We start from the raw sequence: 27,699 nt of genomic DNA on the forward strand, positions 1-27,699 counted from the left end.
AGGCTTCTGGGTACAGTGACAATCTTCCCCCGACTGCCTCCGAAGATGGGCAGTCGGGCAACACCTCAGGGATGCTGAAAGGGCTTGTCAGGAAGGCTTCCCGATTGCCCTGGTTCTGCGGACCCCTGCCCCTAGGGCGGCGTCTACCATTGTTATTCCCGCCTCTGCCTCTGGCGGGAAACGACTCTGTGCGTCAGGCTAAGTCCCTTGAGATTGTTTACGGAACCACATCTTTCCACCTTTCTGGCCTTTGGGATAAGGCCTAGAAGGAGTAGAAAACGGACTCCGACGGCAGAAAGGGTCTTGCCATCAGTTTCGCACCTAGTCAAGGTTTCTTTCACTTGAGGACCAAAGAGGGATGATCCATCAAACGGGAGTTAGTGAAAGACGCCTTGAAGGGGTCCGCAAAATTGCATAGCCGCATCCAGGCATGCCTACGTAAGGCCACACCTGTCCCTGCGGCTCTGCTCGCTCCATCAGCCGCGTAAGAAAGAAGGCATGGAGGAGTTGGTTATGGAATTAAGGGTAGCCAGCTGCGTGTTCATCTTATCTTGGAAACCCGCAGCTGTAGGGTCCTTTAACATTTCACTCGCTTCCTTGATCAAGTCCCTTTGAAGACGAGTAAAATGGCACAGGTAGTTCAGCGAACGCATGGTAAATGTGGCTGACGAGAACACCCGCTTCCGCACCTGTCCATGGACCTAGATTCCTTGTTAGGTGGATGGACAGGTACTGAAGGATCAGCTAGCTCCTTCTTAGTGGCAGCAGCTACCACCATAGCATCCACAGAAACTCCTTTTGTTAAGAACTGTTTGTCTGCTGGTGCCGTTATGAACTTGGAGGGTCTCCTGGGAGTGGGGTCCACTGAATCAGGAGCCGTCCATGCCTTCTTAGCAGCCACCTGCATGAGGGGGTCAAGGGGGGGGACACCCAGGAGGTGGAAGGACGAGAGCCAAACGCCTCAAGATACACAGATTCGTCCTCCGAAGGGTTGAGGGCTGGCCAATTTCCCTTCTGTTTCAGGATCTCCAGAATGTCTGCAAATGAGACATCTTCAGAAGGGGAACGGGGGGAACCCTCAGAATCATCCAAATCTGTGTCTGACGTGATGGACTCAGGTGAGTCAATGTGTTTCCTCTTACACTTCCTCTTCCGAGGGGCTCTTCTGCCAAATCAGGAGAGGCCTCGAAGAGGATGAAATCCCACAGGGGTTCCTGAGGAGCTGGCTCTCTGCGGTCCGGGATGAGGGAGTGAGTCGACTTAACCTGAGGCACTGTAGAGGAGGGGCGGACGGAGCTGACTGTGGAGTAGAGCCAGGCTCTAACACACTCCGCATGACCTCGGATGCACCCCTGTCAGGCAGTGCCAGGGGTCCCCGCTCCGAGAAGCTAAGAACCCCTCTGCACCGACAGTGATGGCTCCGAGGTCGATGTCGGAGCCGAACTCACCAGCGCCAAGCACCGAGAGGGAGAGGGGGTCGGACAAGGGTCCGATGCCACTCACCCCTCGAGCCGACGAGGAAGTCCGGCGCCAAGATTCTTCCAAGGAAGAAATCGGAGCCGACGACGGAGCCGAAGACAATTGTATCGGCTCCGATGCTATCACAGTCTCGGTTCCGACACGACCCGGCTCCGAGCTCAAGAGAGTCGAAGGAGGAATATATTGCTGGACCGGGCAGGCATCGACTGATGAGTCGGGCTCTGAAGCATCTGGGCTAGTGCCTCAGACTTAAGAAGTCGACTCACTACCCTCTGAAGGTCATGATCTGACAGCCTCGATGACCTAGAGGAGTGAGATCTCTGGCTCCGTTCAGACAGCAGGGGAGATCCTGGAGCCGAATGAACGGAGCCAAGAGATGGTGACCTGGACCTCTTCCTAGTTGTCGGCTCCGAAGGTCTGGTCGGAGCCGACACGGGAACTTAATACCTCGGCTCCGCCGGAGCCGAGGGAACCACAGAAACTGTGGACTGAGACTCATCGGCTCCAGCCGGAGCCGATGTAGGCAGAGGTTTAGAAACCTTAGGTCTCGGCTCAGTTGTCGGAGCCAAGACCTAGATGCCTTAGAGGGCTTCCCAGTAGAAACAGAAAGGGAATCCTCTGGCTTGAGTAAGCCCCTTAAGATCAATTTATTTTTTCTTTCCTGCAGGACCCTGGGGCTGAAGCCATGGCACACAGCACAGGAGTCCTGCAGGTGCAAAGGTCCCAGACAGTAGACACAAGAAGTGTGAGCGTCTGTCAGAGACATTTTCTGACAGCACGCATCACACTTCTTGAATCCGGAGACCTTTGCTTCCTTAGACATTTTTAAAAGGTGTAATCAAACACACACACAAACACACTAATTACACCCTGTCAAGTTTAAATTATAATAAAACCACTAACTAGGTTTTTTAAAATAAAAAATAATACACACACTCCCTAGGGAAAGAGAAAAGGCCAATAGGCCCAAGGGAAGAACCTAAAGTTCTTGAGGGAAAAAAACGGGAATTTTTTTAGAAGGGGATAAAAATTTCTCTAAACTAAGGGAAATAAGTAAAAATATTAAAATTAAAGGGGTTTTAATAGACTAAATTACACAAGAAAAAGTCACTTACCAAGAACCGGTAGAAAACCAACCTCGATAGCTGTAGCGGCAAACGAGATCTGAGGTAACTCTCGCCTAGCATTGTGGGATATAAGGGGAGCCTCGAGCCGGTGGAACCAACTCTCGAGCTTTTAGAGTGGCCGAGTCGGAGCCGAGGTCGGCTCCGAACCCATCCAGCAAGAATGAAGGCGAGATAGACAACTTAACATCCATCATTAATGTTTAATCTTACACAAAACTACTTGGTATGATAACTGACTATCAATTAAAATCTGATCTTCATGTTAAACAATCCACTAAAACTAACCAAAATTAGATCTCTTATATAGGAACAAAAAATTCCTTACTTCAGACTCTAGACTCTCCTGGACTCAAGCTTATTTACTTCTAAGCCTTCTCTATGCTGTCCCTTTCCTTACACACCTTCAATCTTCCTTAATCACTAAGCTTGAACAGGCATACAATAAAATCGCAAAATTTGCTGCAAACCTCCTACATACCTCTCACCACTGCTTGGCTCTAAAACGCCTTCAGTGGCTTGAATTCTCCCACCAATTTCAACTCTCCCAACTCCACATGATTCACTTCATATTCAACAAACCCTCAGCATGCTCCTCCCTATCTAATCTTGCGTCTTACTACTTCGCCCTTCGTCCACTCCGCAGTACAGTCCAACATCAGCTTCTGATACACAAAGCCAATAAAATGGTCAGTAAAGTATTATACAAACATTCAGCATCTCACAATTGGAACAAACCCCCCCTAGACATAAGATGCATTATTCAATCCATTACATTAAAAAAATAAAAAAATTTCTAACCCGTGGATTTGCCCTTGTCAAGACCCCACATAAAACTTTTCCTCTCCTTTCTTCTCCTAATCGTTTGCTCTACTACTACTACTACCTGCAAACTCCTTCACAGTGTTAAGTCTCAAACAACCTACCAGAATTTCTTATTTAATTTAAACTAGTTTAAATGGTATATCTCATTTGTTGGTTTGCTGTAACATACTTATGCTCATAATATTTTTCATCTTGTTTTCCTCAAATTTGTTACCAGTAATATTTTTGTTATTGCCATCCTTTCTTTCATTTTACTCTCACTTTGTGTATTATATCTGCAGCTTTTCTCTTCGGATCTCCGCTGAAAATGGGCATTAGATCAGTTGGACCACCCAGTTAACAAATGTCAAATAAATAAATGTACCAAAGCTGCAACCTGAACTAAATTTTGCTGAACAGCTGGCTGGATTCTCCACAGTCAGAGTTTTCTTTTCTAGCTGATTTAATTTCAGATTCTCAGATTCTCTAAATATCTTGTTGGCTGGCATCCAGGCAGTGTAATTAATAACCAGTGACTGAATTTTTCCCAAACAAGACAGTTATGCTGGCCCTTTTTTAACAGTTCTGGTTTTTACACTGGGAGAGTTCAAATCAACTTGTCAACTAGTATGCAGACATCTCGGAAGTCCAGAGCTTCAGCATTTCATACAAGTCCCACCCATGGGCCTCATCATGCTACAGAATATTGCACATCAGCAACTACAAGAGCCTGCTGAAAGTTTGAACATTGAGAGTTTTCACTAAAGCTTTTTTGTTGCAAAGATACGTGGATCTGCTAAGAGTTGATATTACCTGTTATTATTACTGCCTCTACATTTGCCTGAAGATTTCCTTAAAAGTATGCTACTAGTATATGTTCTGCTTATGTATTAAGTTACATGTAAATCCACACTGATATTGTAGAGGAGTGCAATACTTTGTCTACAGTGTCATGGCAGGCTACACATATGTTTCTTATGGGACAGGGCAATGAACTGCAATGCATTTATGGTGCAATGCATGTTTAAATACAATCTATTAATATCTGTAGTCCAAGCACAGTGTTGTTCAATGTTTGCTGCTGTGACACTTGTCTGAGGGAGTGTAGAGATTTTTAACCTCTACAACACTTGCTGTACAATGTATAATGTAATGGCAATGGTTGTTTTGGGGGGCATTACTTGTATATCAAATATTAAAATCTGCATATCTGCTAGATGGTACTTCAGAAGACGGCAACATTCTCTTACAATAGGTTGAGCATGTTTACAAGTATCATTTGTGTCTCTGATGCTGGGGTGAAGGCCGGTATTTAGATAGGTCTGTAACAGGAACTGTGAACAGTGTGCATATATCAGTACAACACATGTAGGTCCCATATAGTTATATTTGTGTACCTGTACAACACACTTTAGAGCAGGACCTGACATGTTTCTGTTTCTTAACAAATTATCTCTGGTACTGCTGGCATACTTGTGGCCTTGCTGGGTATAGTTTAATAATGTTATTGTTGTAACTCACTGTATGCATAGAAGCAATGCACATCCATGAATATTTTGCAAGGGTGCCTGGTGAAATGTAATTAATGACATCAATGCTCTTTGTGGCCAAAAGAGGAAGTACGATTAGGTGAGATGTTGCGCCACTGACATAAGTGCTGCAAAAGGTCTGGCTACCAATCTGCCACAGCAGCAGAGTGCAAAGAGAAGTATCCTGCTGACCAGACCACTATTAACAGTGATGGAGTAGTTCCCGGCATCTTTACACTAGCATCCAGACATTTCCACAATGGAGTCCTTCATCTTGGCATGCAGCACAGTCAACTACCCAGAATATCTGTTGGTGATGCCCCATGCAGGTATGTCTTCACATGGACAAGAATCTGCCATAGTAGATAAATGCCTGGTTTAGTACAGCTTACAATCATGACCACTTATTTTTGTAGGATCATCAGGGTTCCATGTGTGGAGCACATTGGCACAAAGTATGTTAATTATTAATCACTAAACATTACATGTTAGTGAAATGTGTTACTTAGTTTGAGCGATGTATTTTGGAGTTTTCACAGCTGCAATATTATCAAGGCCTTCCAGCATGGATATACAGCTGATTGAGAGCTAGGAACTATCCAGCTCTCATGATGATGGCAGCCAAATCCTGGTACCGTCAGGGATCATAGTGTCAGTGCTGGACATCCCCACACCATTCCATAGACATAGCTTCTGTGTCTATGCAACCCACATCAAAAACCGAAAACACACAAGGACAGAAGAACATGAGCAATTTTACCTTGGGAGGGAAGTCTTCATCTTCAACACACTCTCCAATGGTTGCTAACAGCCCCAATTTGCCAGAGGATGACATGAGTGAAAGTCATGCCAGTGGCCAGGTATACTACAGGTACCATCTACCCACAGCTAGGTTAGTCTACGGCTGCAACACATATTTATGCAGGGCCATAATAAAAGGATAGGCTGACACCATCATGAGCCTTGCTGAGTTGGAAGGGATAGTATGCAGTTTGTGCGATGATCTCTAGGAGTGAATAAAACACATATGCAACATCACTGATGTAGAGCAGGGAGGAGGCCCATAGCAGGCATCCCATGTGGTCAGACATAATGGCTGACAACTTCATGTGGCTGGTACAACTCCATCTCCAGTAGGGATGTCTATCATGGGGGAGGCCATGGTCACCCAAATATAGTGCCACCACCTCCACTCCACCATTCATTGGTGAGGAACGTACATTGAGACATGGGCATCTATGTGGGAGGGATGTTCATGCTGATTCCACCTATGACATGGACTTGCCCATGGTCACAAAGCACTCCATCCTTCCAGCATGGTGTACATCATGCGTGTGACTCTCTCAGGAGTTATTCCCATGGCCAGGGAATTGCAGAGTTTGGGTATACATCTACTGTACATGCTTTAGTCCTGTGCATCAGATCATGGCACAGTGCTGCAACATCTGCTGGAGCTGTGTCCCAGCACTCAGTTGGACATCTGCAATACCTACCTCCACACACTCACACAGCAATGGACACAACCCTCCCCCACTCATGAACCATGGTCTCCCATCCTACTAACACAGGTGTGGCAAACACATCAAAAAGTATTTTTCAGACTTATCACTATCATACACAATTCACTGATAATACTTGGCACTGTGGATTTCCCGATCTGTGGATATGATGATAACTGTGCCTTGCCCTTTGTACTTTTTAACTTGGGTAGTCTATGTCTGATGCACAGTGTAGCCAGCACAGCTAAGGTGAAGATCTGCATGCATCATTTTAATATTCTCTATGACAGTTTATTCTGGACCAAAATTATAAACTAAATGTGGCTCTCAGCCAGTGTCACAGCATACTGTGGTTGCCACTGTTTGGCCTAGATCTTCCTGCATCTTGCTACTCCACAGGTTCCTCATCAGGCACCTACTCTACTGCAGAGTCTAGAATTTCCTTTTTTTAAATGTGCCTGCACTGCTGTAAGCACTTGCACACAATGATGTTAAGTAACACTGCATAGATTAGAAATGTCTTATTACATATACATACAGAGGAGGAATGAGGTTTAAAAGAAGACGGGACTTAAATGAGCTATGTAATGTCTGACTGAACATGATTGGGTAGACTATAACTGATGTACAATGTTTGCAACTGGGAGTGTGTCTGTATGGTTTTTATATAAAATGCTCGGAACTAGGATTATGTTGGTGTGGTTTGCTTTCATTTATATAGATGTATGATTGCCTATGTTGTAAGGGATGGTTTAATAAAGATGTTTCTTGTTGAAAAAAAGAGACAGGAAATGAATAATTTATGTAATGTTGCTTAGGTTATATAATGTATAGCAACATATGTGACGTATAATGTTTGTAAACATGAACTTGTTAGTAGAGTTTTATATATGTAAATTTGCCTGTCACAAGTGATAATTCAATAAAGCTGTTTAAAAAAATGTCTTACAATACATGGCTGAGTCATACACTACAGGTCACCCCTAGATAAATCTAGATGGGAGAAGCAAGCATTCAGCAGACCAAACTCATGTTCAAGACTGATGTGGGACTGTCACAAGGCAGAGCTGTAGCCATTCTATGCCACAGTTAGGGGATTTCTGATAGGTCTCATTAACTATAGCTACAGGATATATTTGGCATCACCAATAAGATGTCCTTGTGTAAAATCACACCATATAAAGTGCTGATAAAGACTGCATGCATGGCATATATGGGAGTTGTGGGAAGTGCTAGGATGGCCTCTAGACATATTGTTTATTATACCTTGTGCATTACGGATCACCTTGCGGTTGATCGAGAGAAACTTCTTATGGTTGCTACATCTTCCTCCCTGCTTCTAAGGTAGGGCCTTTAGCGTAATGTGAGTACATTCAAAGACTCCAATTACCACAGGGAAATGGGCTATTTTATAAAAAGCCAGAACGTTGTTGGCTCTCTCCTCTGTGTTACATGGAAACCATCTGTACTCCCTAACATGCTGTAGTATGGCATAGAGGAACTAGTAAGATATGCTTGATGCAGATGTCAGAGACACACCCACTGCTGGAAGGTCGCTGTAGCTAGTATTCTCAAAGACACACATACCTTGGCATCCACAGGAATAGGTACTTCATGCATCCCATGAGCATGCATATGAGGGCAGCACATCTTGACCGTCTCCTACATGGTGCCTCTGCTACATAACAGCAGTCTGCAACTTCAAAGTTGTGGAAGGCATGATACATTAAACTACGCTCAAACATATGACACTGTACCATCGAGGGCAATAATGCTCACCACTGTGACTATATGAGTATAGCCTGTTTCATATACAGACTTACTAGTGTGGCACCTATGTTGTACATATTTTCATCTGTCTCTCATAATCAAGGTCATTAATCCTGCAGCAAGCATCTGTTATCATGATATATATTTATCTTTGAATCACTCTGCCATGTTACATACCCTCATTTTAATTAATGCTCATTACCACACAATTATACCATCATTTTCATACTGCACAGCTTGCAGAATTTTTTGCACTCAGTGCATCTCTGAATCACTCCCATCCCGCACATGGCACCTCTTTATGCAAAATCAATTATCTAAATCTGAAAAGGGTTTATGAATCCTAGGGAGCACACTGTTAAACAGGACTAATACATCTGATAATAACTAGTGCCTCAGAAAATCAGGAAGTTAGAATAAATGATGGGATACAAAGACATGTATGAGACAAAGAAAGATTTCAACCGGAGATGTATCTCTCCATGCACACAATGTGTACATACTTAAATATTAAATTCTAAGAGTTTAAATTCTACTGAGAGTTATTTGATTAGAATTTGTGGATATAAGCCACATGTACATAAAAGGTTATAATCTTTGGTAACTGAAGTGTGCTGATGCAGATGCATTAGGATTTTTCATTAAAGTGATTTCTGAGTAGTTTTTTTAAAGGACTGTAGAGTAGTGGTACATCATTTTTGGAGAGGTGTTGTTCCACATTGTGAGAGTTATTTTTGGCTATTGACAAATTATATGGAGATCTAGACAGATAACTTACCTAATTTTCTAAAGACAATATGCTACTTCTAAAATGCAGCTGGTTTCTTAATGTTTTTCAGCACCTATAATTGATTAGTTTGAATGCCAAAGTACTGAGAAAGAAGAATGGTCCTGATGAAACTGGGAGCAAATTGAACTGCTAAGCAGTGGTACTTGTTGTGAATACCAAATTGGGCAGATCTTTGGACTTTATTTTCTGTCTTTTGCAAGATATCTATATTATTTTCTGTCTTTTGCAAGATATCTATAATCTGGGGAGAATGCAGAGTAATGATGAGAAATGATATCAAGGCATTTATAGCAACAAATTGTCTGACCTATTTTTATAGGTGTGAGACTTTGCATGCAGCTTTGAGTTGAATACTTTAAATGATTACTTACTTTTATTTGAGGAAGGAATGTTAGTGTTGTCAAGTGTTATGCTAAGATATTTTTGCTGGGCAATTTTGGGGATGAGGTACCCTTGTTGATCTCTTACATGCAGTGGTTTGACTTATGCCAGTCTTATTTGTTCCAAGAGGCGTGACTATTGAATTCAACAACTGCCTGCTTATTTGCAGCCAATTCTGTATTATCTGCAAGGTTATTTTATTGAGTGATATTTAATTTATGGAAAGCAATGGTTGCTCTGGTAAAAACTACATCATCTGGTGGGAATTAAGCAATTTACGTCTGACAGATCTCAAGAGGATCATGATAAGTTGGGAGAAAAAGAGTACGCCTAAACTTGAGTCTTGGGGAACACCTTTGAAACTAGTAGTGGTAGTTGTTTGGAGGGAGTTACATATAACAGCAAATATTCTGCTGTGTAGATAATTTGTAAATCACAGGCATACCTCTTCTGAGAATCAACAGTAATTTGGTTTTTGGATTCAGACACCATGATCTACACAATCAATGTCTCCTTTTAGTTTTATTAACACAAATCCTGCTCATTTTCCTTTTATTTTTAAAATTTAATTGATGAGACAGAGGACTGCAGGGTCTGCATCCATGTCTGTCAAATATAATGCCATACTTAATAAGGTGATACAGTACAAGCTTGCAAATGAGTTTTCCTACATGTTTTATAACTGGGTTGCTAGTTTACTACAAGTCAGAAGTGTTTGCTTTGCTGGAAGTAACCATAGAAAGAGGGCATATGGTGATATGTTTGAAAAGTTTGCAGATATTTGTTTTTGTTTGTTTTTAGAAATAAGTTACGCATGTGGGCAACAGAAGGGAGGAAAGTGTCATCCCATCCGTAATACTGAGGGTGTATTATGTGAAAGTTGCTACAATAATAGTTGGACAGCTTGCAAATGAGGTCTTTGATTTCTTTCTTAGTGTTGGGTTTTAAGTTGAATGCGAATAGCAGCTAACAATTGTGTGTGGTGGTTTAGTGGGGGTAAGGAGGGTTGGTTGGGTTGAAAGTAACTAGAAAGGGCTGTGAGGGGTTGCAAATGTTATGTCGGATGGTGACAAGTAGCTCCAGCAGTAGTATTTTTGAGTTATCCCTATTGGGGAAGAGTTTATGTATAGCTACATTTTTTAAAAACTTTTACTGAATTATCACATTTGGCCTAGGCAAATTTATATTTATCTAAAAGTAATTAAATCATATTAACAAGTTCATTTACAAATTACTGCCTTCTCTTAAACCTTTTCCTCCTCCATAACATTTTTCTGCATGTATTTTTAAACAAGAAACATCTTTACTAAATTATCACTTATGATACAGGGAAGCATACATTTATATAAATGAAAACAAACCATATTGGCATAATCCCAGCTGCAAACATTTTACATCACAGCCATATTGACATAATCCTAGTTGCAAACATTATACATCACTCATAATCTACCCAGTCAGATATCACATAGCTCATTCAAGTCCTGCCTACTTTTAGACATTATTCTTCCCATGTATGTAGTGTTCCCATACTTCTTATTTTCTCCTATGTAATTTGTCCCTACCCTTTTATAAAGGTCCCAGTTCCAGTTGTTTTATCTCAGTTACTATATTTACTACTTCTAGTATAGTTGGCTTAGACTTTGATTTCCATTTTCTAGTAACTGCTTTTTTTGGCAGCCACCATAATTAGACTCAGCAAGGCCTTACTATGTCTAGGAAATTCCGATTCTGCATCATAGCTCAGAAAAATCATTTCCTAGTTACACCAATTTGCTCACCCAGTATTTCCGATAGAGTAGTCTGCAAGGAATCTTTAAAGTCTGCCAACTCATCACAACCCCACATAATATGTTCCCAAATACCTCTTTATTCCCCATCACACCTCCAACACTTGATGTCTACCTGAGGAAAAATTATCTGGAGGCTACTAGGGGTATAAAAATATCTATGTAAACATTTACAAGCAAAAATCCTCAATCTTCTAGATTTTGTTGCATATTTGGGAGTCATGCATATATCCCCCCCCTATTTCTTTGTGAATTGCATATGCAGTTTCTCCTCCCACTCCTTTCTAACCTTCTCTGATTGAGTCTTATATTATTATGCAATATTTTATATGACCTACTAATTATTCCTTTTCTAACGACAGACTCTGTTCTAGGTTCTACAAAAAACTCTACCACTGCTGGTCTTTCGTTTAGGACCTCCCTATTTCTTTTGCTTTGCCTATACTCCAATATCAATAATTAATAAGGAAGGCAATCTTTAACCTGCAGTCCAAATAAATTCTTGGCATCTTCTCTTTCTACTACCTTTCCCTCTCTAGTTATTTGGTCCTAATAGCTTGGTTCCTTTGCCAAGCAAATTTTCTCCAATAAATTCCAGACCCTTTTTGCCTATTGTCTGTACCCCTAATTGAAGTCATCTCCTTTCTCCATTTCCATGTTAGCTTAGTTCTTAGAATACTTTCTGCTACTTTATGAATATAATATTCTGTATGGTTATTGTTATTCGTAAAGATCTGCAGCCAAAATCCTAGTCTCTCCTTGTTTTTTGAGCTTCTCCCCCCATTTCATCATCATTCCTTTCCACTTTGAATTATAGCTTTCTGCTGGTGCTATGTATTGGAGCCTTAACTGTGTAGCTCTGAAAAACCAATTCAAATTGGGTAATCTCAATCTGCATTGTTCTACTGGAAGAATCAGCTTATCCCACTCGACTCTTGCTGTCTTCCCCTCCCAGAAAAAAATCCTTCCGTTCTATATTAATTGCTATTCACAGCTTCTCCTCTGGTTGATAAAAATATGTCTGACCTGTGTATCAGACTAAAGGGACTAAAACATTTAACTGTTTGCATCTTACTATCCATATCCAGATAACAGAGCTTCCAATTTCTCAGTTTTTGTATTATCTTTTGTTTAGTCTCTTCCCACGTATCCTTAGATGCCACAATGGAATTGGAATCATTTTAATCCATACTCCTAAATATTTTATTATGTCTACATTAATAGGGATATTGCTGAACCAATTTGTGTGCAGGTACATAATTTACTGCTATTGTCTTGGTTTTATCTTCATTAATTTTGTATCCAAAAAAGACATAAAACTGTCACAAAATGTTCTACAATACTAATGTCCTTTTCTGCTTTCATCAGGTATAAAATAATACCATCTGCAAATACAGCCAACTTTTCTCGACTATCATACTAATTATATTCTTGAATTTCTGAGTACCTTATTTTGTTTGCCAATGGTTCTAAATATAATGCAAATAATAAAGGGGAAAGAAGACACCCCTGCCTGGCTCCTCTACACAAGCAGAAATTATCAGAGAGGACCCCACCCACTTTAATTTTCACCTCCAATCCCTCATACATCCTCTTAATCAACCTTATTAACAGTATAATTTTATCAGGAAATGCAAATGCTTCCATTGCCCTGCTCATACTTACTCTGTCAAATGTTTTCTCTGCATCAAGACCCAACAACAACAGTGGTATTTTCTTACATTCTGCTTCCCTTTGGATCATCAGAGTTCTGCTACAGTTGTCAGATGTTTGCCTCCCTTCCACAAAACCCCTTGATCCATATCTATCAATTTTGGCAACACTTTTGCCATTCTTTTAGCCATTATAGACATAACCACTTTATAATCATGGCTCAGTATTGATATGGGCCTGTATGAAGCTGGATCTGATGGATCTTTATCCTTATTAGGTATTACAATTACCACCACTTTCTTGCAGGATGATGGTACTTTTCCTCTTCTTAAAAAACTGTTAAACAAAACCTTCCAGATATTTTATCAGTTTTTCCCTCCTACCTTCCAAACTTCCACAAGAATACCATCTATTATTGGGGACTTTCCTGTAGATTGATTATATATCACCATTTTAGCGCATCTCTTCCTACCCTGTTAGTAACTGAGCCTCATCTACCTCTAACCTCGGCATATTCAATTCTTCCATAAACATTTCCATTTGTACCTTTTCTTGATTTCCATATTTCTCTGCTTTATACAGATTTTCCTAGAATTTCCAAAATGTTTCTAATATTTCTACAGGATCTCGCTACCTTCCTTGTTACAGGCTCCCTAAGCTTGATGGCAGCCTTTTCTATTTTCTGCTGCCTGAATCATTGTGCAGAAAGTTTTTGTGCACTTGAGTTATTATATAAAAAAAAAAAAAAAAAAAACAGTAATCTTTCTAAATTCATGCATATTATCAAGATAATCCCTTATTGTGTGTAGCATTCTTCAATTGTTCCACTTCTTGTTCTGTGAGATTCCCCCTATTCTGCAATACTTTAATGTTTGACAGTCCCTTTAAATAGTTCTTGTTACTTCTTAACCATATCTCCTTTTCTTTTATTTCAACTCTGTTTTAAACTCCACTTTAAATTTTATCCCACTCCCTAGCTATATTTTCAGAAGAAATTTCTGTCTTCTCTAATAGCTCCTAGATAATTTCCACAACTTATTTCTTAAATTCCTCTCTTTTCAACAAACAGGTAGGAAAATGCTAGTGTCTCATTTTTATTTCATTACTCTGTATTTTAAGCCACGGTGGTGCTGCGGTTAGTGTTGTCACCTCACAGCAAGAGGTTCTCCCGTTCGATTCAAGGTCAGAGCGCCTTGTGTGTGGAGTCTGCATGTCCTCCCCACGGTCGAGTGATGCAAAAGACATGCAGGTACGTGCGAGCGTGAATGGGCGCGCCTTCGCTGAAGGTTGGGTGTTGGGCTGGCAACTCGGCACCGTAAAAATCCACTGCCAATCATGAGAGGACCGGAGTTCCGCTGTGGTGACCCCTAACCGGGAAAAGCCAAATGTCTTTACTCTGTATTTTTATTTTAGTTATTATTGGCACATGATCTGAAATAGTTATTGGGTGTATAACAAGACCTTCAGTTAAATGCATATGTTTCTTTGAAATGTAAATTCTGTCTAGCCTAGCCCAGTTTTTATATATTGGGGAATAATAAGTAAATGCAGTCTGAACTACTACTAATGAATTCACATCTTACATGCCGAATATTTTCACAAGTTTCTTCAAAAGTCTGCACTTTGTTATACTTTCTCTTCTGGACCCCCCAAATATATATTCACTGCTGCAAATCAAATTCCAGTCCCCACCTATAAGTAATATTCCTTGCTGAAAGCTGATTATTTCTCCCAGAATTTTCTTAAGTGTCATTACAGCAGTTTTAGGTGGAATATAAATACATGCCAGTGTAATCATCCTCCCTTGCCAGCAGTAGCCCCTTAGTACTACAAATCTACCATTATCTTTTTCATCCTCTTCTGTCACTAATGGAGCTCTTCTTGAAATTAATGTAAGTACTCCTCTTTTCCTTTCTCCCAGGTATTCTGCTGATAACCATCCTGATAACATTTCTTTATCAAATGCACATATTCATTCCTTTCCAAGTGTGTCTCCGGTAGCATAGCTATTTAAACTCTACATTTTTAAATATAGTTCACTGCTCTTTTTTGTATTTAGCTGTGAGGTTATTGACATTTAAAAACGAATTACTGAACGCTTCACTGTATTAAAAAGTTATTATTCTCACTATGTTACATGCATACACTGTTTGGCATGTTGAACTTTTATACAGCTGTTTCTTGTCATATCTATTTAAATCTATGTCACACCTTACATAACTTTTTGTCTTATTGAAAGCCCTCAAACAAAAAAACAAGCACACCCCCAATACTCCCTAAAACCGATTAGCCTAAAGACTATTTATCAACCTTATTTTTTGGGGTCTATATTATATACTGTAAGTGAACGCACTGAATTGTGAATGCTATATAATCGACCAACAATCAACGAAAACCCAAAATGTTGAACACAAGGATCAGTGATTTTTTTTTCCCCATGGAAAAAAAATCGCTGATCCATAACAAAAATCAAAACACAAAATAAAGTGGGGGCTTCACCCCCACACCCCCCTACTTAACTATACCAACTCCGAGATCACACCACAGTGGAGGAAATGGCAAAGTCAAGAAAACGGCCCAGTGATTTTTTTCCCTAGGAAAAAAAATCACTGTTCTGTGCTTTTGGTATTTTGCCATTTTGCATAATGACATTCGACTAAACAGTGTTTGCAATTCATTGCATGCGCTAAAATAATAAGGACCCATTTTTTGTGCGCGATAATACTATTGTAGAAAGAGATTATAGAGACAGTACACGATGTATATCTTTACTCTATGCTAATTGTTCAGATTACATTACTGTACATTTCCCTCATGGTATCTACATACTTATTCTTTGTAATTCAATTTTGTAATTCAAACTGTTAATTTCTTGTACCGTGGAGCTTTTCTTCCCGGGCCTCCACTAAAAATGGGTTCTCTATGTCTCAGTGGACTTTCCCAGTAAACAAACTGCAAATAAATAAATAAACTTAATACACAAAAAACTAGGTACATCTTCAAATATTGAAGTTTTACCTGGCTAATATGAACAAATGTCGTAAACAGCCACACTTACAAACTTGAGTTAACCTAAAAGAAAGGTTATCCATACCGAGATGCATGGTGCAGCCTGTGCTTCTAAGTGTTGTCTGGTTTTGTCTTATCTTTATAGCTCTCCCAGCTAGGAAAACACCTGAATGCTTTCAGAGAACATTATTTCCTAGCCAATTTCTCTTTATCAGATTTATTGTATCCAATTTCTCTTTATCAGATTGTCTCCATGGAGACATGAGGACCAGATACAGAACTGTTACTAAGTATACATTTATTTGCTAGAAGAAAGCCTTACAATATGCAATATTCTTTTTCATTTACTTGCTTTCTCTTAAAGCCTCCTACTAGAGCAATCTAAGGGTCTTAATCCAGCCATTCCCCCATGCAAGAATGACAAAAAGCCCATTATTTTTTCTCATGCTCTTTTAACCAGAATGTTTTTACACTGCAGTGTCTACATTTCTTGAAAGTGAACAAGGAGAAAGAGAGAAGGAAGAAAAAAAAGCAGAAGCACCTGATTATAACAGTATTCCTGTTACTCTTAAAAACAACTGACAAAGCTTTACTTTATAGAATGCAAAGAAAACCATACACTATAAAACAGTACTATTAAGAAAAAAGATTTACGTAAAGTTATCTTTCATCCTTCTCTTCTCCTCCCCTAAGTATTTTTCTGAACATTAATGACATGAAGTAGGGCATATACTTTAGAGTGCCCCACAAGTCCAAAAAAAGTCCAATATTTCCAGATTTTCTTTTTCTGTCATATTTCACAAATACAGACATTGCTTTGTATGCCTTGTCAATTTCCAACTTATTGTTTTTACTCATGTTCATCTCCTTCAACCGAATCCTGTCTCTGCTTAATTTCCAATGTACTCTTGATTTTTCTAGTCAACTCTTGTGCTCTCTTCCTTTTCTCCAGCATTTTCTGTTGAAACACTGTAAAAGGTTTCACTGACACAATCTCTCTGTGGTCTTCATTACCAGGAAAACCAGAAGCAGAATCTCCTTTTGTTTCACAGCTCACTTTTTATTGTACAAACTTTTGTATTTCCTCCTAAGTATGTACTTCATCAAAATATGATTTTGTCCCTCCAGGAAAGAATATTTTGAAGATAGCTGGGTACAGCGATTTGAATCTCATCCCCGGTTCTTGACATTCCCTGAATAGTGGAATAAATTTACTCCTCTTCTGTCTGTTGCGCAATGAGTAATCATTCTCCACAAACTCTGCTGTCTCTGACTTTTAGTACTTTGTCCTTCTGTCACAGTTTTGTTCGACTTAACTCCTTCTGCTGGGCAGGATTGCCTCTTTACTATTAAAGGTCTAGGTTGCTTTCTTGTAGCCAGGTTTGGAGCACACACATGGTGTGCCCTTTCAAGTAACAACTCCTGTTGTGGAATACCAGTCCAGATGCTTATTTGTGCTTTCATAAAATTAATACAGTCTCTTCCTTCCAGCTTCTCTGGTACAGCTAAAAATCTCAGGCTTTCTCTATGTGCTTTGCCCTCTAATTCTATTATTTTTGAAACATCTCTTCTTGAGCAGTCTCACACAGCCTTTTTTTCATTTCAACCTGTTTTTTTTTGCAGTTTTATCATCTCATCTGAATATCTGTTTAAAACTTATTCCATTTGTTGCAGTTTTTTGTTGTTTGAGTTAATATACTCCATCAGTGTTTCGTTTATTTTAACCAGGTCTGTGTACAGCTGTCTTATGCTTTCCTCTAGGTTACTGGAAGTCATGTCTGGAGCTTGCATGGCTTTTTTGCTGAAGAGCTGCAGTACTTTTCCCAGTCAGTATTTTTCCCCACCTTTTGTAGCTGTGTTTCCTTCAGATCCTCTGTATTTCTTTTTTCTGGCATCCAGGCAGTACACTTACTAGCTAGTTACTGAAATGTACCCAGAAACACAAAAGTCCACTGGCCTTCTCTGCTGAGTTTCTGTTTTCACACCGGGAGAGCTAGAATTAAGCTGTTACTCAATGTGCAGCCATCTTGGAAGTCCCACATATAGCTATATTTCTGACTGTATTCTAGAACTGTTCAAGGTGACCAATTTCCCACTGGAAGTGCTGACTCCTTGACTCTGTCAAGATTCCAAAACTCATGTCTACTAAAGCAGAATCTAAGTATTTTGTCAGAAAATAAAATATTATTATACTCCCTATCCCTTTCAGAGAATTCTGAAAATGGCTTGCTTGGGGGAAGGGGTCAACATAACTACTTTTTATCGATTTTTTTAATTTAAAGATAATGTTTCAGCATTAATCTTCGCTATTACTGTAAACAGCTAATTATAATCCAGATTTACAGAAAAAACGTTCATCCATTCACAGCAAAATTATTATACAAGCCCTTCCTCAATGTCTCAGAGGTAACACAAATTGGGCTTACACTGCCATTTTCAATGTTTTTACTGGCTAGGTAGAAAACAGCCTGTTGGGTGAAGCTGTATAGTTAAATTTGCCACTGTTACTGATTTCCTTATTGACCCTACATAGTCTTGCCACTTTTGTATTTTTTGCACCTTGTGACTACTACAATAGTCACAGCTCATTCTTTTATCCTTTAGTCATATACTTGTTTATCATCTTTTTCTAGTCCAGTCAGTTAGCCTCTTTTTAAACTACCCTATACTCCTTCATCTGTACAGGACAGTATGGAATCTCAGCCAGCTGTCCTATACCCCTTCATCTGTACACGGCAGTAAGGAATCTCAGTCAGATGTCATATACCCCTTCATCTGTAGAGAACAGCATAGAATCTCAGTCAGCTGTGCTATACCCCTTTGACTGTACAGGGCAATATGGAATCTCAGTAAGTTTTCCTATACCCCCTTCATCTGTACTAGACAGTATGGAAGCTCAGTCAGTTGGCTCCCCTTCTGCAGTCAGACTGCTAGCCTTAGGTATTTTAAGGTAGTATAGTAACTGCTTCTTGCTTACTGAACTGCTTCTTGCTTACTGAAAACTCTTTATTCTTACCTCACAATGATTCAGTATGTAAGAGATGTTTGTATTTATTTAACCTGGAGGCTACCTTCTCACCTCAGAAAACATTTGGTAAGCTTCCACATGCACATATACATATACAGAGCAGAGCACTTCCACTAAACCAACATATGCTGAGCTTAAGAGAACACTGCCTAAGCCTTGCAAGCTAAAGACTACAAAAACTCACACATTAATAAACACAGGAACAGACCCACCTTCACCCTTCACACCCACACCTAAAACGCATACCTCTAGGAGTCACAAGGGTGCAGACTCCAAGCCCTTATGGCCTACTTACCCTACATCAAACCATGGTAATATTTTAGTTATACGTGACTCTATTGTAAAGCATTCGGGCATCATGCCCTTCAGGCTGAATGATAATAAGGTGACAGTTAGCTGTATTTTTGAAGCCAGAAGTAACAAAGGTTCTTAGATACCTTCATCCTGACAAATACGATTATGACCTGATAGTTGTTAACATGTTGGTGAATAACCTCAGATAAGCTACGCAAAGAGGCCCATGCAGAAGGATATGAAGCAGAAAAGACACTGGTCTTGAGTGGTATCTTCCAATCACCAGGAATGATGCCAAGATTCAAAGACAAAGTAATTGGCTTTAGTAATTGGCTGTGTAGTTTGTGTCATTCTAGAGGGATCCAGTATGTATCAGCTTGGGATGAGATGGCTGACAAGTCTTTTTGCTTTGCAAGGGATAGGCTTCATCTATCTTTTCAAGGCTTTCACATTCTGGCTAAAGCCTTTGCTGTCCCTACAGTGCCTTTTTAGGCAGAGTCCATCTGATGGACATTCCACCTACTAAACTCTAATTTGGAATACATTAATGTGGTGGTTTTAATTTTAAAAAATGCCCGAACTTGGGGATTTCCTGCAACTTGAACACATTCAGAAATGTATAGTTACAGAAATGTGGTTTCAGAGTAATGAAAGCACTCCCTCTACTCCTGGGTACAATACCTATCACATCTTCAGACCCACTGGCAATCGTGGGGGAGTATCAGTATTTGCCAAGGATATTACGACCTCATAACAGATTCCTTGGGACACCATATGTAAACTCCTAAAAGTCCAAATCACCCTAAACAAGACTTCATAACTCACTACAGAATATCTTCTATGTTTCTTTCTAAGCACGATAGCTATCTTAACACATTAGCTACAATTCCTATTAAACACAAGACCTTTCTACCGGGGGATTCCAACTATCCATCAACGAACTGGCTGACCTGCACTGCCAATGGTTGGTATGCCCAACACTTCCTTGACATTACAAATACTAACTCTCTTTCACAATTAGCCATCTTAGGGGCCCTAATATACCGGATATAGTCCTTACAAATATGGCCATTTCTTGCACAGCTTTATATGTATTATCACATCTTTTCAAATCAAACTACAGTTCAGTGATTTTTTTCTTTTAAAACTTGTAGCGCTTCCCCTGTAAATAGTTCTGTGCTTAGGGCCTTCTCAAAAGCAAACCTTCTTCAATGACTTAAATAAATTCCGCTCTTAACCTTGTCTGAAGGATCCTACTGCTAAAGTTCTCCCTATGCTTCTGACTTCTACTGCCACTTAATTCATTGTCTTGATAAGGCAGTCCCTATCTGCAACAAATATGAGAATTTTAAAAACAAACCACTGTGGTGAAATACTCATATAAATAAATTATATAACAAAAGAAATAAATTGCTTAATGCTTATAAGAGATCTCATGCTACCTACCTTAATACTGCACTAAAGCAAACAAAGAGCTTAAAGGAATCACTAGGAAGCACAAAACTGAGTATGAATGTAAAAATAGTCACTAAAACCAAACAATAAATGCAAATCTTTCTTTAGCTATGTCAGGAAGTTAAGATATAACACCCACTAGTGTCTGGATCTAGTCCACAATAATACACTCTCTGACCCAAAGGAAATAGTTAACATCCTTGTTAATAAATTTCATGCAAATTTTACTCCACTCATAGTTATAGCTATCTACAGTTTCTACAATTCCAGCCACCCCCTATAATTACTATGAAACAAGCTTTATCAGCCCTTTCAAAAATTAAGAAGACTTCATCCATGGGGCCCTGACAATATACTAGGTTGCCCGATTATTGGTGCCAAATATGGCCTTTCTGAACCACTACTTAAATGCTTTAATCTAAACCTCTCCACTGGTTACATTTCTGAAGCCTGGAAAACAGCTAGTTTAATGCCATTACACAAAGGTGGCCTAGTCACAGATTCTGGTAACTTAAAACCAATTAATTTCACTAGCCTCACATGTAAAGCAATGGAGTGCATCGCAAACTAAATTAATCCTACACTGAAAATCTCTCAACTCTGGGCCTTCATCAGTCTGGCTTTATCAAAGGAAAGTCTTGCCATTTTAACCACATTAATTTTTTTGAGAAAGTAACTAAAGCAGTGGATAGTGGTTATGCAGTGCATACAGCATATCTAGACCTGACCAAGGCCTTTTACACTATTTCCCATGCAAGCATAATTGACAGATTTGTAAATCTGAATATAATAAATCCTTGCATTGTTTAATGGATAGCTAACCAGCTGCCTGACAGAACCCATGTGGCTAGAGTAGCAGGAGTTACTTCTGAAAGCAAAACAGTTACCAGTGATGTACGACAAGGCTCAGTTTTGGGCGCTCTCCTATTTGGCATATATTTCTCTGACCCTCATGCCAGAACTTCTGGCCTATGGTTAACTAAGTCTGCAGATAACTGTAAACTGGGTGCTATTAATTTATCTTCAACTGACTCACAACTGTCCCAACACGGCTTAGACCATGTTAACAACTGGTACGAGGACAATGTTCTCAAATTAAATGTAAAAAATGTAGCATAGTTAATTTTGATAAAATAATTTCACTTACCGCATAGCAGATGTACTCCTCCAATCAGATACTGTTGTAAGGTATCTGAGTACTCTTCTGATAACTCCTCACTTGACCGTCATGTCTCTAAAGTAGATCGGAAAGTTTCTTATCTGGCCCATCTAATTTCCAAAGGCATCTCCACTAGATCCAAAGAAGTCTTAATTCCCCTTTACTCGTATATTATCAGACCCATTACTGAATATAATGCACCTTTTGACATGTAATTAAACGGGTCTACGTGATAACACTGAAATCCCACAATATCGAATCCTACATTGTCGAGGCGAAATCATCGAAACCTCAGTTTAACGAATGACCAGACTGACAAATCCATTCCCACTGTAAGTAACCTGTTGGCCAACAAGGTGGACTTTGCCCTTTTCCCAACTATAGTGCGATCTCAGATTTGGTATATTTAGTTAGGGGGATGTGGGGGCACAGCCCCCACATTGAGGGGTGTTGGGGGCATAGCCCCCCGCCTGGCTGGGTTAGAGGTGGTATGGTTTTGTTTTTGTTAGTTGTGGTATGAGTGGTTACTTATCGTGGGAATGCATTTGATGATCTGATCATTCGTTAAAGTGATGTTTCGATGGTTTAGTCTCCATGATGTGGGATTCAATATTGTGGGATTTCGATGGTATGAAGTAGACACATTTAAACATATTACCCAACTTGACAGACCTTAGAGATTCTCACACAACTTGACAGATATCAGAGATTCATAACTGAAAAGATCAGTGGCCTCAAATGTCTTAGTTAGTTATCAGGAGAAACTGGTAGCCCTTTCTTTGTACTCACTCTCTTACAGACTCCTCTGTGGAGATGTATGAATAGTCTTTCATGCCATGAAAGAGCCAACCCTTGATCTTCTATTCCTTTGCAGAACTAATAGTGCATCAAATAACCAGTTAATGGAACTAAACCTTTATCAACAGACAGATGCTGGTATAACAGTCTGTTTTCCAACATATCCCTCATCTCTGGAACAAACTTCCACTACATGTCAAGCAGAGTAGCACCCTTTCCACCTTCAAGGTTAACAGTGATAATTGGATGGGCAGCCTTAAATTCTCTCCCGGTCTGTCTTGTGTTGCTCTCCTTGAGGTAAGAGGGAAACTTTGAAAAGTTTTTATTCTTTGGCTAGGCTTAAAATGGTCTGCAGACCGATTGCCTAGTACTTACCCTATGAACCTACATCTTGATTGTTCCAATAATACCCATTATGAAATTATGCTTACATCTGTGGCATCAGTTAACAAGCAACCTGGTTCAGAAGCACTATAAAACTCTTCGAAGTCTCACTTCATCATACAGACTGACATGAGAACATTTTCACTCTGGCAATCTGAAAACAAAAATCAGGAGGGAAAACAGTTGTTCCACACGCACGAACAAAGTGAAATCTTCCACATGCACGAACAAAGTGAAATCTTCCCTCATAAAAAAAACTCACTTTTGAGGGAAACTAAAAGTCAAGTATACATATATGAAAATAAGGAAAGGCGCAAAGGATTAAATAGCAAAAAGTAAAACATAACAATAAAAATACAATTGCTTTCTGTACCTTGCTGAAATATAAAATTGCTACAGCTGCAGTGATTTTATTCAGTCCATTTTTAAGCAAAGACAAAGAGGCAACTGCAGTCAACTTCTGCTATAGCAATCAGCAATTAGAAACTTGACATTTAACCTCAAAACAACATGTCAGTCTCAGTTTCACCTGACATACAGCATAACAGAACAGATGAGCTAGAATGTTAATAAAAAATATAGGCACCTGTAGAACTTAAAACTCTGCCAAAAAATAAATTAATAAATATATAAAAAGTTTAGTCTGGTGTAATACAAATATAGAAATAAAAATAACCCAACTTTAAGGAAGCATAAATATAATACACATAATTCATGCATAGGGCAATCAAATGTATATAATGCATGTATGACTCAGGACGAACACATGACATTCATTGACAGTCTGTCCATCAAAGCCACCCTACCCTCATCGCCTGTCAATCATCATGGGAAAGACCAAACCTGCATAAACTTCATTGATGGGGTTTAATGGACTAAACAACAACCCTTTTTTCCCCTTTGGATGGGAGAAGCTGCAAAGAAACTCCAACACTTATGAAGAATCTTGTTCAAAAATAAACTATGCAATCTACATACAGTGTATTCAGATTTATTAACATTCACATTTTTCTTCTATTTTAAATATGTTCTGATACCAAACACTGGTACAGATAACGATAGATAATAAAAATAATTTGCATATATCAACTAAAACTAAACCAGATAACTATATACACAATATTAATGCTCTTCTGAATTACTCATTTTGTTATGAAACAGTTCTTAGAAACTGAGAATGACTGTGTAGTTTAATGAACATGCATGAATCACTAAGCTGTTGTGTCTTTCAGCTTATCCCGGTTAGGGGTCGCCACAGCAGAAGTCCGGTCCGCTAATGTTTGGTAGTGGATTTTTGCGTGCCGAGTTACCAGCCCTGATGCACAACCTTCAACGAAGGCACGCCCATTCACACATGTCCCCACACGGAAGACGCTCTAGCTGAGAATCAAACGCGATAACGTCTTGCTGTGAGGCGACAATGCTACCGCAGCACCACTACCGCGGATCGCATGAATCACTAAGTTATTCTAAGAAAATCACTTCTGTTACTAGCAGACTAGGTAAGATGACCTTTGTCTCCCTTAGCTCCCACTTACTAATAAAATAATGGGTGGGTAGTTGGAGGAGGTGTACAAGTCTTTTCTCTCACTAAGAAGAAATCACTATGCTGTGCTTTGTACTTTTTGTAGAGATCACCCATCTGTTTTTAATACCTACGTAATCCATATAAAAAGTCGCTGGGTATTAGAGCCTATCTATGCAAGCAGCAGGTGTAAGGAGGGGGTCTCCAAAGGGATGGCACTGCCTTTCTGAACCATAGCTCTCAACGAATCATGGACAAATCCAGAAATAACTGCCTTTCTGAACCATAGCTCTCAATGAATCATGGACAAGTCCAGAAATAATCAGGGACACTTCAGATAGTACTATTGAGACATTGACAGTAAAAAATAATGTGAATTAATATCAGTTTTCTGAAATAAAAGAAGTCTATAATTATTGTTATTATTTATTATGTATAATTCACCACTTTTTTCTCAAAAAGTCACCAGTTTTAGGGGAGGACTAAGAGGGACAGAGCTAAAATTTGAGTTAAAATCGGGGACATCCTGGGACAGTTAAGAAGTATGTCCTGGTCATACATGCACATGTGCGCACCAACATTGAACATCACTTGTCCATTTACTCATATTTTTGGAATGTGCAAGATAATTGGATACCCTGGCAAAAACTCATGCAAAAGGAAGATATGAAAATTCCACACATGACGTGCCCAAGTTAACAAGCCATAAAAAAATATATATATATAAAAAAAATATAAGCACAGGAATCAAGTCTAGTTCCAATCCCATCACGAGTGTTGAGGAAAAAATAAAAAAAACAGAGAAACTAGTGGTCTTAAAACTTCGTTGATGAGCTCAGTTACAATGGAAACGCAAGTAGTGTTCCAAAGCAACAAGCCATCCTCAGTAAAAAAAAAAAATAAGAAATTGTTTATAATGTTAAACATAACAGCTTTTATATACACTTAAAAGTAGGTGTGGAAAATATATGTATTGTTTAATTTTAAACCAACAACAGGGCCATAAAGGTGTATTTTAGAACAGCAGGTAACCCCCTCCCCCCAACACACACACACACACACACACACACACACACACACACACACACACACACACTACTGCTGATTAGATCAAACCAAATTCTAGTTAAGAAAAACACTACCTATTTGCAACCCACATTCCAATGAGGATCACTTATCTCTGATGAATAAAGGCTTTGGAACACTACCCGGGTTTCATGATTTTTGCAAGTTAACTACTAACTCACTCTTGTTACAGTGCACTTGTAATAAATATCGACTTAAGTAGTATTCCAAAAATACACTGTGTTCACTAAGCTTCACATATGTCAAATTATAACACACAGTTTAGGTAAGAAAATACTCATTGAAAGTCTAAATCAAAGCTCTTAAAAATCACAAGAATAAATGAAGGCTAGTATTTTCTTTAGCCCTGCCTCTGAGACTGATAAAGGTGAAGATCATTCTTACCAGGCTTTTCACTTTTGACATTTCCTTCCACTAAGGTATTGAACAGCCTCTGGAAACGGCTTGGGGGCCTAGATATGACTTTTTCCCCATGAGATAACTTTTCTTTGTTGGCTTTAGTAAGTCGTTTCAAGTTGATCAGTAGCTCTGGATGATCCCTTTTGAAGTACATGTTATGAAAATGATGAAGAACACCATCCCCAGACCCTATGCCTCCTCCTGCATGCACATTTCCTTGACCACCGTCAGAATGCGGTTCCACTTTTCTAAAACCGTACAGATTTAACTGCCGTACAATACTGGTGAAGTTACTTGTCTTGAACTGCTCTGTGAACTCATCAGAGTATTCTGATTGAGCAAAGAGTTCTGATTCAAAGAGTTTTTGGTCTATAATGATTGCCTCCCCTCTGAGATCCCAGCGAACTGACTGATACTTAGGGCTATTAACCAGCCTCCAAAGTTTGGCAGGGAAGTTATTAGGATTTATAGGTGTAGCCATTAGTCTATTTCCAAGTTCCATGTGTTATACGGATTGGTACATTTCAGACAAATCCACGTAAACGGTTTCTTAAAACACTTTCTGGGAAATAAATCTAACAAAATGCAAACTAAATAAGCAGAATGTAATCCTTCCTTCGGAATCCGTAATAGGCAATTGCCAGTGCGCATCTACTAACGCAACAAAAACGATCTGAGGAAATTAACCAGGAAAGTGATTTCTAGTACTGACAAGCTGATGTCGCTATCAGATATTAAGTCATCTACACACTGACGTAAAACTTGAAAAAGACCAAGGAGAAACAATTAACTCAAGCAGTAAACAAGGAAAAATTAACCAAGGTCTGCGGTTGTGAACTTAACCAAAAGGCCGATCCTAAAATTGACCGAAAGAAAACTGACCATGAAAACGCTGTTGAGATTGACCAAACCTTTTAGTACGCCTTAGGACAAGCTCGATCATTTTTTAAAATAAGGAATAACCCCAAATTTTACGCAAGATGAAAGCTAAAGTGGGATGGCGGTGGAGTGATCTTCGTGCCCAGTAGGGAAAGGCCCCCTCCTTCTGACTCTTGCCACGATCACTAGCTCTGCACTGTTTCAGCAATCCATTTGGATCCTCTGGAACCGTTACTGTTCATTCCCGAACCGTTATGCGCTTTCTAATTCAAAAGCTCATGTAATAAATTGGCAAACAGAACGTACGCCTCGTGCCCTACATAGTTTGACCTACAGATGGGACGCGTGCTTAGTGGTAAAGCAGTACGCACACTTAAGGGCCGAGCGGTAGGGCGGGAAGGGTAACCAGTCCGCTGATGATTCGTCGTACGCTTCATTTTTTTATTCTTTCCAGCCTCGAAAGCAGTTGGTATCGTAAATTTATGGTGGTAAGCATACGTCCTAATCTGTTAGTTTAAGACTTCTGGAGAAAACCAGAAGTAGTTGAGGGCAGAGGCCCAAAATCAGAGACCGGTGTTAAAATATTGCTTTAATAAACTCAGAAAGTTGATGGACAACAGGGTTTTGCATTGGCACGTTTTTCTGAACTATGTGAAGTGGGGAACTCGGATGTAATTGTTTAGCAACGTCAATTGTCAGTGATTTGCCAGAGGGGAGAAAAACACAGTTTTTATTAAGAATCGACCAAAACTAAGAGGGAAAAAATCTTAACATTATGCACAATTCTATGTAGTTATATGTATGGTGGTAAGGTAACTGTTAACAAACATATAACTAAGGGAGATGGGAAGTAGGCATACCTCT

General features: G+C 39.5%; 1 protein-coding gene across 1 annotated transcript in view; it reads right to left on the bottom strand.

The window, feature by feature from the left end:
• HSF5 (heat shock transcription factor 5) overlaps window positions 1-26,968 on the bottom strand; it is a 397,618-nt gene extending 370,650 nt beyond the window's left edge. Inside the window, exon 1 of the mRNA XM_044054857.1 lies at window positions 25,942-26,968. Within this exon, the coding sequence (XP_043910792.1) occupies window positions 25,942-26,458 (517 nt within the window). The 5' untranslated portion in view covers window positions 26,459-26,968. The remainder of the gene's footprint in view (window positions 1-25,941) is intronic.
• Between the last annotated feature and the right edge of the window lie 731 nt (window positions 26,969-27,699).

Source organism: Protopterus annectens, chromosome 13.part0 (assembly GCF_019279795.1).
Source record: "Protopterus annectens isolate FY-2018-M chromosome 13.part0, PAN1.0, whole genome shotgun sequence".
Classification (NCBI taxonomy): Eukaryota; Metazoa; Chordata; order Ceratodontiformes; family Protopteridae; genus Protopterus; species Protopterus annectens.